The following is a 14,452-nucleotide window of genomic DNA, read 5'->3' as shown; positions in this document are numbered from 1 at the left end:
TAGCCTAGTGGAGAGGTCCTCATTTAAAACCTGCATGGACCTCACATTCATTTGTTGTCCCACTTGTTCCTCGGCACTATATTGAACCCTATGAGTCCACATTACTTATTTCCATTAATTCAGTTTAGATTATGTAGCTTTGGATCATTCCTCACACGCTATCCTCAATACAAGCACACGCATGTATTTCTTATGTGGTTTAGCAGCAATATTTACAAGTGGTCATTTCAGCCTGACATAGCGCTGCTAACATTGTGCTGCCTCTGGCTAAGGCTGGGGACGTACATCAATGCAGAAAGGGAATAAATTGACTGCTTCTCCCTGTTATTTACCGGCCGGGTTTAAAGGCATTATTCCATTGCCTTCTCCCTCTGTCAGGACTAAACCTTGAATTGCTTAGAGTGATTAGTAGCAGGGAGTGTGCTGCAGCAGCGGTCCCAGGCTACTTTTGTTTATGTTAAGGCTTTTACGCATTCTGTTTTATTCGCTGGCGGGGGCTCGCTTTTGATCCCGGAAGGAGGCGGCTGCTGAGATGCCCCCCCCAACACCCCCACCACCGCTCCCCAGGCGGCCCTAGCACTACAGAATTCAGATCTGTTTGGCAAGCTATTCAGCCCCTCCACCCCCTCCGGCCAAATCTTTTCCCCTCTGTTGAAAACACACCTTTCTGTTGACCGAGGAGGCTTTTCTATGGAGCCCAGGCATGTGAAAGATTTCCAGAAAAGAAGTAAGTGGTGCCTGTGTGGAGCTTTGCTTGCTCTCAATAGACCTCGTAGACAATGTTCTTGATATCTGCCCAAATTTCCTCTCTGTTGCGATACAGGCTGCTTTTGTGTTTGTCTGCAGTGTTGTGAGCTGTCATTAATCCTTTGACTATGTGACAAGGTTGGATACAAAAATAAATATAAAAAAAATAACATTTTCTTTTCGAAAGGTCACTTGATTTCTTATGTATAGAAATATACATCCTTTGTAAATTGTGATTTGGGTTGGATCTAGTAAACAATGTTAACATTTTGTATGCTTATTAACATTGATGGTATATTAACAATTTAGTTTGGTCTCCCTGAACTGAAAAGCTGTCCTCCCAAAAATATTCAGCTCACGCACTGTAGCATATATCAGCAGTCGTTTGTCTAAAAATATCATCGCTAATCAGTGACACATTATGTCTCAATCTTTGTGATAATTACTTAGTATTATTACTAATTACTAAGTGATTTCACAGACAAGTAATCTCTAGTCATTTCAGATTATACTCCAAGGGATTTGCGTGACACAGTGCATGTGTGTTACTTTGTCTGCTCCCCGTGTGGCCTTAGAATGTTAGTTGGCGTTTCGTCTTGGATTTTGCACGGAAAATCTATGACATGTAAAAATCTGCAAGCCGTTAATTATCATAGAAGCAGGGCTGTGCGCAGAGAGAAGGCTAGATTTATATGCAGCAGCACTGAATAGCAATCCTCAGCACACTGCTAATTGTTTGATGGATAGTACGGAAGCCATTTGCATTTATATTGTACCCCAAACGCCGCCCACGTATTTAGATCCCATATTTAACTAACTCCTGACACTGGAGCAATGGTCAGGACGATCTGCTGGGTAAACACCTCAAGTGCTTTAACGGGGTGCTTCTGTAACCCGCTGTGTGTGAACTGGTGGGTGGGTTGTTTCATGGGTTGGTTCAAGTTTTCATCCTACACACATTTATACGGCTTTAAAGATGTCCTCTTAAGCATAATTTGGTTTTAGGGAGTTAAGAAGTGCTGATTATCCCGAATTAATTAAATACAATAAAAGAAATAAAAAAATCTGTGTTTGGCAGGGACATGCTTCGTTAGCCTTTATACTTCCAGGCACACATCATTTGCAGAGCAAGCATGAATAATAGATCTCTTTTTTTCATTCATTGTAATTTGAATATCTTAGGGTTTCAGCCTGTTGGTCTGAACAAAAAAAAATATTTTAAGATGTAACAATAATAAGTAACAATAATAAATTAAGAAATTAAAAATAATAATTGGACTGATTGATAATGAAACTAATTCTTTGTTGTTTGTTGATCATGTTTTTCATAATGTTTGAATCTGAGTCATTCCCTCCACGTACACAACAAGGATTCTATGCAACATCACTGTGTCCGATGACTCTTAAGTCATTGCTCAATGCTCCCTGCAACACTTTCTCTGCACAACCACATAATTACTCTGCTTACAACTGCTATACATTTGCTTTACACAGACGCCTAACTCTACCCTGTCCAATTGTAGACAATGCAATTGAAAAATGTAGAGTGTGCAATTGTTTTAAAGGGGGAAACAGAGCATCCATCATTTCTTTTGTCTATCCAGAGAGACCTCAATTGATTTTGGATCACTGCATAGATATGCAGTTAGCTTCATTTTGGCACCGCGCACGCTCTGCAGCCTTAGAGGAACTTGGTCTTTGAAATAACAGCATGTGATTGTTATCACGTTTCGTTTCCGAGATTTTGATCCAATGGCAGTCATTTTTCACTGGTCTTTGTAAATAACTTTTCCAACTGAGTCTTTGTGTACCCTCATTAACCTTCTCCTTCAAAGTTTCGAGCTACTTCTTTCCGTCCCTCGTGTCTTACTATGAGATGATAATAACACTTAAAAAATAGTCCTCTTATCAACTCCTCGTGTTGAGACGTCTTGGTTGAATAGAACCTTCTGTTTATCATCTTCCCCTACCAGTACATTCAAATAATGTGGCATTTGTGTTTTGTTTTGGATCCTTCTCCCAGGATTTAGACCTAGACAGATGAACAAGAACAACAGCTTTGCTCTCTGGCGCCGAATCACTACGATAATGCCAGATGTAGGCTATTTATGGAGAACAACGCGCTTTAGTTTTACAGTAAGCTTTGCTTGAAAAAAATTCCGACAGCTGCCTGCACTTGAGGTGTATACGTTTCGAGGACCTAACATTTGCATCTCATACCGTCTGTCATTGTGTATGGCCTCTTGTTTTTTTTGTTGTTTTTTTGTTTTGTTAAAAAACCCCTGTGAGTTTCCCATGGCCTCAAAGGTACGTCTCATGGCATCCCAGCCGATTAATAATGTGGAGAAAAGGGCTCTGCAGAAGAGAGAAGGCCGAAGCACTGAGCCCAGCTCTTTGGAAACAAAAACAATGCACTTTGCAGAACATTCTTGAAACTTTAGAAAGCTGCTTGCTCTCCGCTCTCTCGCAATTTGCATAGCATCAAGGGTCTCGAGCAAAAAGGTAAAAATTAGCAACCCACACAAGCTGCATCTGAAATCTTGGGAGCAGCTGAAGTGCCCTTGCATAGTGGCTGCATAGTGGGGGCATTTTGTCGCCCCCCCCCCCCCATGTGGCAGAGGTCCTGGTATTGAGGCCCCAAGTCATTAATCACCAAGATCTTTTCAGCTGTCAATACATACAAAAAGAAAACCTCCAAACCAAACAATGGTGTCTTCAGTAAAAAAGTTTCTTTTTAAGCAGGGACAAATATAGTTCACTAGGGATTATTGTTTATTGTTCTGTCCGGCATAAATCTCAATCTCATACAGTATTCATAAAGAGCTTATCTTGTGGAAAAATCCTTGTCTGAACAACACAGCCATATTGTCAATAAAAAACTCCCCGATTTTCCAGGAGTAGTTCTTATCTCTTTTTCAAAGAGACGTGGTCTCTTGCATATAGTATAATACACTTTCAAATGTGGAGGGCAAGTAGTATAGACGTAGAATCCTGCAACGCGAACGATCAGGTATTCCGCTCATGATATTTAATTATGGATATATCTTTGTGACAGTGCATTCGAAGGACACAGGGAAATATATTTTGTATTGCTGCAATATCCGACTCACTAAATCCCTGTGTTCGGTAATTGAGCCTCAAAGTACACAGTGACCAAGCCTTTAATCACATTTATATCCACATTGACGTTTGTTAATCCAACTCAATATCTTTAAACCATGTGGTCTCTTAGAATGAGCTGTTTGCAAGGCAATGATATATACTTTAATATTACACTTCATTTAAATGAGAGAATAATTATACACCAAAACCAATTCTATTTTAGTAAGGTATTATTTTAAAGAATGTTTCTTCATTTCACTTCAATATTTAGTCCTTCAAGGCAAGAAAATGAAATAGCTGAATGCTAAAAACTCTCTGTCCCTGTTGATCTTGTACTCTATTTGTGTGCTATTTGACAGTTGTGGTTTTATGTTTCCGATTTTAATCATCTCTGCTGGTTTGGTGTAGTCCTAGATTTGTTTGGCTCCTCCGTTTTCAACTGGTGATGATTTGTAACTTATAAACAACACAATTCATGGAAGGACACCTGCCACTTTTACAGATGCTGGAGGCTCCACGTTTCTATACGGCACATAAAATAGAAAATTTGTGGGAGACTTGCACCGTAAACTTTATAGGTGCAAGATTTGTTGTGCCGTATTTTATTAAATCTAATCCGGGTGGTTCTTCGTGCTCTCCCCGTGTGTGCTGAGCCATGCATACACTGCTGCTTGGAAACATGCATTTGCATTTTATTTATCTCCACAGTTATTCGGCTACGTGTTTGTGTGTGTGATAGTATCAGTGATGTTTTTTTTAACAGGAACTAGCACTATACCTCTTTAAATCCTAGTTAATCATGGTTGCAAGTGATTATATGTGATTATATGAAAGGTTACATTTAAAAATCAACTCTGCTGTTAAGACAACTTTACACACATCAGGTATCCTAATCTTTTTTGTTTGTGTTTGTCCTCTGCAGAATCACTCAAACTAAACTGGCAGCATAACCCACATTTGGTGTTGAAAACAGTGAGGAGGCCGCCATGGAAGTGAAGGAACGCAGACCCTACCGCTCGCTCACTGCCCGGCAGGACACAGAGCGCCGGTACACCAGCTCCTCTGCGGACAGCGAGGACGGCAAACCCAACCCCAAATCCTACAGCTCCAGCGAAACACTCAAGGCCTTCGACCATGACTCCAGGATGGCCTACGGGAGCCGCGTCAAGGAAATGGTTCATCACGAAGTGGACGAGTTCAACCGGCAAGGTTGGCCTCAGCTGTGCCAATATTATGAAATACTGTGCCATCATGTCAATAGAAGAGATTGTCATTGATATTAACATGGTATATATATATATATATATATATATATATATAAGTATATCCTGTAGGGCTCAACGACATGAAAGAGCCTGTTATCAGGTTAAGGGCACGTTACTGCCTGGTCTCAATATTGGCGTCATTGCTTTTTCATGAGGAGTCTCTGGGTAAATCACTTTCCGGCACCGCAGAGGTCACCCCGCATAGTTTGACTATTAACAGAGGTGGCCGGGGATTGAATTTACCATGCCAGTGTTACAAACTGCACGGAGGACATGCATACCTTTACCTGCTCTTTCAAATATATTATTGATCATCAGAGTTCAAATGTGCTGGCACTGTTGAGGTAGCCTTAAGTTAAACTGAAGCAATTTTACTAAAAAAAAACTGTGAATTTGTAATCATAATGGCAGAGACCATGTGTGGTGCACTGAAGGAAAGAAACCTTGTGTGTCTTTCATTAATTTATTTCATGTTCATCATTACGGGGATCTAGTGAGATTCTCAAATCCCCATGGACTGATTTACAAGTCTCCTGGCTTGCAGTGGTAATTTATAAATACCTTGGTAGAGAAGAAATAGAGGACAGATGTCTCCGTTTTCAAATACAACATTTTAAGACATACAAGCTGTGAATTTGGCGTTTGAAAACTGCTGTTGTTTATGAACAAAAAACTAATGCAAAACACCACTTGTATTCACTTTCAAGCCCCAAATATGTAGGTTTTTAAGATTTCCCTCTCTGGCGACTCCTCATGGTTGGAACAAGACTCAGATCTCACATAGGGATACTGAGATGAATGTGATGGAAGCAACATGTTGAAAGATGCTATAATCACACAACAATCTTGAACATCGTGGCTTAAATACTAAATATACCTGCATCTTCATGTAGCAGCACAGCGATTTCTTGTAGAACCATTGCTTTTAAATGATTACTGCGCCTCTCAAGGCCAGGATATTGCTGTCATCTGTAATAAATACAGTTCATGATGTTGGGTGATGCAGTTAGTGGCAGAATTCATTATCAGAGCTTTGTATTCATTGGTTTGCTGCAGGCGCAGACTTTTCCCTTCGAAACCTCGGCTTCGGAGAGGCCCTCCCGTCGCACGTAGCCACGTACAGGACTGACCTGGGGATGCCACACCGCGAGTACTCGGTCAGTGTGGGCTCAGATGCAGACACAGAGACGGACGGCATCATGTCGCCGGAGCACGCGGTCAGATTATGGGGCCGCAGCAACACCAAGTCAGGCCGCAGCTCGTGCCTCTCCAGCAGGGCGAACTCCAATCTCACTCTCACTGACACTGAACACGAGAACACAGAAAACGGTAAGGCACTTGCTATATCTTTGAGACAACAAAAAACACAAGGTTGTTGTGCATGGTACAGTTTAAGACTACATGATGATGATGTTGGTTTAGATTATGGAAACCATACAGCTGCAAGATAAGTTGCATCTTTTCTGTTTTTGTAAACGTCTTGGTGCACTTTGACACCCTGGAACTATTTCAGTCCGACCAAGCCGAAGTTGACATTGTGATTAAGCTTTTTAAATCTCTGTTAGCATTTTTTTTTTAGCGATGCATCGATACCAGTATCGGATATTGGGCCAATACTGACTCAAATAGCTGTATTCAATCTTATATGTACATACCATATACCAGGGGTCACTAATAAGCGGACTGCGGTCCGAGTCCAAACCCAGACGACGTTGTCTCCGGACCCAAAACTATACCCGATAGATAATTGAGAATTAATACATTTTTTACGGAACGCTTGTATTTTAACTGCCGCAGCTTTTCTAGACTTTATGGCACTCAGCATTCCAGGAAACACCGACCAATTGCATGCGTTGTAAACCATCTCGCGTGATGCTGCTCGGCCAATCAAATATGTGTATTCCGATAAGCGGCGCCCTCGACTCGAGTGCGATATTCACACACGGGAGAGACGGGGAGAGAGACCCAACAGTCGGAGAGAACGTGAGTCAGAGAAGTTATTTCACACGGCGGGCTCGAAAAAGAGAAATGTGGACAGCTTAACCAAGAATGGACCGACTCTTCTATGTTTATTCTTTCCACGGGCATTTAAAAGCCAGTGTCTCATGTTTAGAGACCGTGGAAATTATTACAAGCGCAATGTAAAGCGCAACTACAAGACAAAGCACTAATATTTTGAGCAAACGTACCCACTCACATCCAAAATGAAGGCACTGAAAAATAAACCTAAGAGCCCAATATGATCAGAATCCTAACGCAACATTTTAAACTTTCCAATAATGATGTTGACAGAGAGGAATAGAGCTGAAACAAGTGGTTTCAATAACCACACAATTTTACTCTTTTTAGAGGTTGAGAAGAACATAGATATCATGGCTTTTTTGATTGACATCACTTCACACCAGAATTAAATTAATTTAAAGCTGCAGGACAATTCCGTTCAATTTATTTTTCAAAAATTAGGTACTTTATTTTAAGAGTCACATTTTTTAAAAGCTTTCTGTTATGTATTTAATTTTAATTTACTTTAAATGAGAAAAGAACATTTATTTATATTTAGAGTATGTCTTATTTATAATTCATTTTCAAATGTCAGATTTCAAATCTGACAATAAATATTAGATATTATTCAGTTGAACGTTCTTTATTTGATTTGACAGTCAGTTGTTGACGACGTACAGACGTTAATACAACTGTTAGGCTTCTTCAATACATATGGCACTAAATCAGAGTAGCGCAAGTTAGATATTACTGTGATGTTCCGGACCTTAGCATGAGGAAATTCTCTCTAAATGGACTTCGCTGAATTCTAATTGAATACCTCTGTCATATACATTATGTAGTGGAATTCTAATTCCTGTTAATTTTGAAGATTTCTTTTACCAAGTTGCTTGTGCACCATTTCTTATTTTAATAATAAATAACAATTGAATACATTTACATCTATTTATTTATTGTTTAACATGGTTAAGAAAGCAATGTTTAAGTCAAGCCTGATGTTGCCTTACACATAAGATAGTGATCCCAGTCACTTCCACATAGTGAGGAGTACAGCTTATTGATTTAACACTATTGGATCCGCACTCGGTATTGGCCAATACCCAAAGCCCAGGAATCGCTATTAGGACTGAAAATCCTGGATCGCTGCATCCCTAATTTGTTTCTGTATTTTGCTTCACTTCTTAAAGAAAAGACACTTACCAGTGTTCCAGCACAGCCAGACAATTGGAATACAATTCCCTCTACTGTTCATCATTTCCCCTTTTTGTTGCAGTGTATGTGTGTACTTTGATAGGAAACGGTTTGGCAGGTTTCTTTGGGAAATCAGTGCCAGGAAGTGGGAAGCCATATTTATTGAACTGATCTCTCTGTTGCTTGGCGTTTCTCCTAAGGGCCAGATGAGCCGTCGTGCGTGCTCAGAAGGTCACTTGAGCTCAGGGAATATGTGACTATGAACCATGGCAAGTGCCAAAAAATGTCAGAAGAGAATGTAGCAGTTCTGCCGAAAATACACTCTTCAAAATTGTAGATCAGTGTGTTATAAAGTCATGATATTGCAGAAAGCACTTTTGAAGCAGAAATGCCATTTGAATACTCAGCTCAGTACCCCAAGTGCTTATTTGTCGGCATATCCCTTGGAATAAATTCAGGACAGTTTGGATGCAGTTTCTGGTATTTACATTACCCACAATGCCCTTTTGTGTCCATAATGCCTACTCCATTCTGCATTTGTTGACCTGAATTTCTGTCAAAATACATTCTTTTCTCATTTGTTTCTTTGTGACACCGAGGTGCTATGTAGTGAAATGTAAGTTCTGTTTTGCATTATGCAAAGTTTAAACCTAAATCCTGCATATTAACTGGCAGATTTATGATACTGTTCCCAGGATACTTCAGAGATAGAGGATCTCATCAAGGGCCTACCAGCACAATTCTAATTGCCCCTGCACAGACTTGCAAAGAACCTTGTGAATAGCTTTGCATTTCAGAGTGTGTCGCATTATGTATTGGCTTCTTATTATAACTGACAGAAATAACTCTTGGAAGTGGAATCCATTTGCCCGAATGACTCAGGGAGAGAACGGGGCATCCCTCTGCTTGATCTTCCGAGATGCCAGGGGACTTGAATTTGGCTGTATTGTACATAATTAAAGAGAATCTCCTTGGATGGCTGTTCGGGGGTCGGGAACGCTGAAAAGCGTGCAGAGCACCCGTAGCTGCGGCATCGTGCTACATCGGTGAGACCCAATCAAGATTCTAAGTAGCTTTTTATTCAACTCACCCAAGCAGAGAGAGCACTTGTATTCAGCATTTAATTCAGTAATGCCTGATAACATACAATTTATATATGGCAAGTTAATTAAAATCCATGGAGCGGGTGTGCTTGTGTGTGCTCTAATCTCTTTAAATCAACAAACCATTTACTCTGCTTTAATGTATTCAAGCCGCTGGGCAGTTCTCCCCCTCTTCACATGTGACTTACTTGACCCTGCTTTTAATGCATGCAAATAAGCCATAGCCATTTTGGAAAAAAATGTCTTGATGCTCAATTGATTCTTAGGCATCGCATATATATTATGAATACAAATCCTGGCTGATAAGATTCATTCCAGCTGTGATGTGATGATAAAATTAGTTGATGCCTTTATTCTGCCTTTAATCTTCTACATGATTAACAATTGTATTTTTTATTTTCTTTTGGAGTTTTGGAAAAGTAATTATGTCCAGATTGTTATTAGATGTATATGTGTGTTGTTTGGACATGGCTATAGATGGCTGGATACATTGGTGCTCCATAATAATAATAATAACACAAAAATGTACTTTATTAGTCGCATTAGGAAAATTCATTTTTTCCCCCTGTTGTCAATTTCTTCTTTAACATACACAACCCTGAAATAAATGCACACACAGGAATAACAGACATGCATTAATGTAGCGAGATGTCGGAGCGATGTAAAACAGCGCCTTGAGCATTTATGGGTTTGGTGCCTTGCTATGGGGCACCTAGGCAGTGCCCAGGAGGTGAACTGCCACCATTCCATCTACCGGTCCACACCCTGTACCGACTGGTACCGTGCTGGACTTAAACCGGCTACCCTCCCCGTCCCCAAGGACCGCTATTACCGTATGCGTATGGGCTGGTAAGCGTTTAAAATGCATCCATGCAGTGTGTACAGGTACAGTATGTGCATCTCCTACCCAGCACGCCTCCGGTCCCTAGGGAGGCCATTGAGGACACTTCCAGCAGCCAGCAACTGCTGAGTCATTGCACATCCTACAGAGGCTGAACAGCAAGCAGGCCAGACCGACCTGCTGGGTCTGGGGGAGGGCTGCTGTTCTTGGGGTTTGCCCTATTACATCTTATCCAGATGTGTACTCTAATCCCAACTTCCCCCCACTGTTGTGGCTGGACTATTATGTTTCAGTAAGCATGAGAATCTGCATTGGAGATAGCCACAGAAGCCTGCTGAGGGACTGTTGGTAGTCATGTGTTTCATAACCTGGGGAGAAGAAGAATGTGCTGATACCTAAACAGTTCCTGTTGATAGAACAGTGCTTGTGTGACTGACACTGGTGTTTTTCTACAAACAAAATGTAATTAGTTTCACTGGGCGGTTAGTACTGATTTGGCTTTCACTTACTCGATCGTCTTGGGAGCTCTGTTCCGTATTGATTAAGGAGGTATGTATATATATATATATTAGTGCTGGGCAACGATTAAGATTTTTTTGCGATTAATCGCATTGTTATGCGCAAAGTTCAATAATGAAACACTCAAAAGTAGTGTAGTGCACACTTTTATTTTAAAAGTACTGCTATATGAACAAAAGTGCAATAACATCTGGTTTGCAAACACTTTAAACAAATCAGGTGTTTTTTAACAGCAGTATTCCCTTTACACAGTAGCAGTTATATTTGTTGCACTACCTGTGCTAAGTGTGCGGACTTTATTTGAAACGTTCCACTGCTGTGCAACATGAATAAAATAATGTTCTGCGCTCGTTTCATCAAAATGTCTGTCTTCTGTTTTCATGACGGTCAGAGCATGTGAATGCAGACTGTGCATCAATATAATGCACTGTAACTCCGAGGTGATTGTGGTTACCCAGCGATGTCCAGGAGTCTCAGCAACAGCTGGTGCACGTTGTAACACCGTCGCTTTTGTAGTCCTCTCCTTCTCATACAACTCGTGTGTTCTTCTTGTGACGGTGCGTCTTGAGGGAGGCTCCTACGTGCCGTCATTCGATGCGATCTTAAAGGTGCGTTCACACCAAACGCGACGCGAACGCACCTTGAGAACGTTCCTCAGACCGACATCTTCCACAATACTAACTTCGCTGTGGCATTTGTTAGCTTGTCTTGCTTTTGTTTATCTGTACTTCTCCCACACGCTGCATCAACGTAGTCTGCCGAAGCCTCCCTCCACCGTTGCCAGTGAGCAACGGACTTTCAAAATAATGATTAAAAAAAAAACTGCATTAACGCGTAAAATAATTGTCGGCGTTAATTAATTAATGCGTTAACGCGATAATAACACGTTAACTTGCCCAGCACTGAGCCCTCTGCATAATAGTATTATTCAGAGTAGAATTGTTCTATTTAAATATAGTTTTTTAAATTTGGGTTCTTTTATGCCAACGGATACTGTGCTGGCCTTGTGTGATATTACATTTTTAGAGTTATGTTATTTTTTTTATTATCGCTCATTACTCAAATCCTGGTTGCTGTAGGCATTGCTTCAGGGCAAAGCCTCTAGGAACTCCAGTGAAATCTTCTTGCTAAAGTCCCTCCACAACCTTCCAGCTGCATTTTGATTTTTGGCAGCACACTGCTAGTGGAGGCTTCTGTTGAGATCTCCACACACTTCTAAAATCCCTGAATCAACTTGTATTTTTTTGTCAAATTCATTTGAATTTTGTTAGCACATCGCCTTGACTGTTGGTTGTGTTACTGTTATTACTACAATAACTAATAATAGTAGTAGAAGTGGTCATGACATGACTTGGCAGAGTGATTTTAACAGAATGTGGCACAAAAGCAGCAGCCAGTAGTGTAAAATTAGAAGCCCTGAGGGCAGACATAACTCTTGCAAACATCACAACTGAAGTGTATAAGTCAAAACAACAAGCAGGCAAGTATTGAACAGATCCATCCATGCCTTAAAAGTACTCAATAAAATCTTTTTTTATAAGCCAGCAGTAGACTTAATGAGATATAAAATATAAATATAAAACATTATGATTGTCCATACTAATCACATCACCATGTCTTTATCACACCAAGCAAGTATTGGAACAAAACACCTTTTGAGATTCCTCCACTGACTAATGATTTAAAAAAAAAATAAAAAAAAGACTTGAAGATGAATGATGGTCGGGTCCCTTAATTTAATTCTGTTTCTTGTTCTGCATGATTAAGTACGAGTCATCAATCAGCATTTTTACCTTCAAAGCACAGTGGCTAATGTGCTGATGTGATCATGCTTTTAGCTGGTGTAGGAGCAGTATTCATCGATGTTGAGCTGTCAGATGAAAAGTCGTTTCATGTGGTTTTACCATGCACAGCCTATTTTATGCGTTCTCATACAGATTTGTTTACGGCTGTCGAGCTGAGATTTTTTTTTTTTTCTGCCTTTATTGCAGCTTATAACATTACATTTTCATATTGAGATATGAAGTGCATTAGTATTATTCAGATTGTTTAATGTTAATGAAGCTGGTCTGCTATGCACATAATTACACAAATCCAAATTAATTATGAATAATGGCTTCAACTAACTTGTAGGAATACACCACTAAAACAAATAAACTAGAACTTCTGCAATTTCTTCTTTCCTCTCATCTTTGTTTCAACCTCTACTATTTGAACTAGAAGTAAAAAAAAAAATAATAACAAAAAAAAGTAAGTGCAAACTCGTCAGTTACAAGGATTAATGCCCTTGCTACCTGTATCAGATACTTGTTGAAGTCTCTGAAGAAACTTTAAACTGTTGAAAGATTGAGGTCAAGAGCTCCAGGGCGGTGCTCAGTGACTGAATCTTTGAACATTACACGACTCTCTAGGAGGGACAGGTCTTCCTCGTAGAAACGTGACGCAGCCCCAAAAGGCCGAAAGGCTTTGAACGGTGAGATCTCTCGCAGATTTGCTCTTGAGCGTGGAGTACGTCAGCTCGTCCCCTGACCGTGTTGATAGTGATTGAAAGAACGTTTGTTCCGTTCGTTGTATTCTTGGCCCCGAGCAACATTTCCGTTGCATAGGAGAGCTTCAGACGTTGCTTGAGGGTGATCGATCAATCTATTTATTAGGCTATACGGAATTTAATTATATTAATGGTCCATTTTGTCTTTTAGCAAGCGCTCCTAATTTCAGATAACTCTGTAAATGACCAGCGTAAACATGATAAAGGCCACCAGTGTGTAAATCAGCGTGTGATCAAGATAAGTGTAAATTAGCATAATTAACATCCCAATAATTCCTTGGGGGCTCTGGGTCCTGCCACCTGTTTCTTATATTGAAGTCCTGCTTTTGGAGATCCGCAAAGGAATGTCAATAATTTCTAACACCATCAGCAGCGGAATTAAGAGACCAGCTGAAGCCAAAGAATGAGGGAAAATAACAAGCGCTGTTAATGCCGTGTCATAGTGTCACTGACATAAAAATAGAAAAATGGTTCGATATGAAAAAGGTCTCGCCAAAGCAAGGCCATCGATGACCGCAACAGTAGAGGGTCAAGTGATTTCAGTCGTGTTGCAGTTTGAGATGTTCGTAATGATATTGTAGTGTTATCCAATAGCATCAATAGCCAGTAGAAATGGTGATGTCGCTAGGCTATGTGAATTCATTTTTTATTATAATAGCCTATAATGCGATTTGCAGAGTCCAACAGGATTATGTCATGATAATTAGGACGTTTAATTTGTATGGGGTTTTTCAAACTCAAAATTGCTTCAAAGTAATGCAATGAACAATCCATTAGTGAAAAACTCAACTAATGACACATGACTCCTAGAACAGGTCTGGACTACGAGTATTCAAAATGCAATAGGAGAATGCAACAAGTTCTCCGAAATCACCAGTACAAGCCCCTTGAGAAGGAACCTGTTCCTATGAGTGGTTCATTGTTTTATACCAGCACTACCACAGTCCTGTATGCCGAATCCATGTTTTCTAGTTGAGATATCTTTGATCATAATCCACTGGACTAGGATGAGTTACAATGAAAGAGAATAATCAGTCACCATAGAAATGTCCCCACCTGCATACTTATTACTCTGGTGCTTTCTAAAAGTAACCTCAGAATAAGCATCATTTTTTTTTTACACATGATACAAACC

The 14,452-nt window shown here is 40.2% G+C and overlaps 1 protein-coding gene across 8 annotated transcripts in view; it reads left to right on the top strand.

Moving 5' to 3' along the window:
- tenm4 (teneurin transmembrane protein 4) overlaps nucleotides 1-14,452 on the top strand; it is a 149,768-nt gene that overhangs the window by 27,653 nt on the left and 107,663 nt on the right. For all 8 annotated transcript variants that reach the window (XM_068714176.1, XM_068714158.1, XM_068714166.1 and 5 more), the window contains exons 2-3: nucleotides 4,772-5,058; nucleotides 6,171-6,443. In XM_068714176.1, the coding sequence (XP_068570277.1) occupies nucleotides 4,836-5,058; nucleotides 6,171-6,443 (496 nt within the window). In that variant the 5' untranslated portion in view covers nucleotides 4,772-4,835. The remainder of the gene's footprint in view (nucleotides 1-4,771; nucleotides 5,059-6,170; nucleotides 6,444-14,452) is intronic.

Source organism: Cebidichthys violaceus, unplaced genomic scaffold, assembly GCF_023349555.1.
Source record: "Cebidichthys violaceus isolate CVI_PGR_0920_01 unplaced genomic scaffold, fCebVio1.0.p SCAF_1, whole genome shotgun sequence".
Taxonomy (NCBI): domain Eukaryota; kingdom Metazoa; phylum Chordata; class Actinopteri; order Perciformes; family Stichaeidae; genus Cebidichthys; species Cebidichthys violaceus.
Note: the sequence above shows the minus strand (reverse complement) of the source record. Positions and strands in the feature narration are given on the sequence as shown.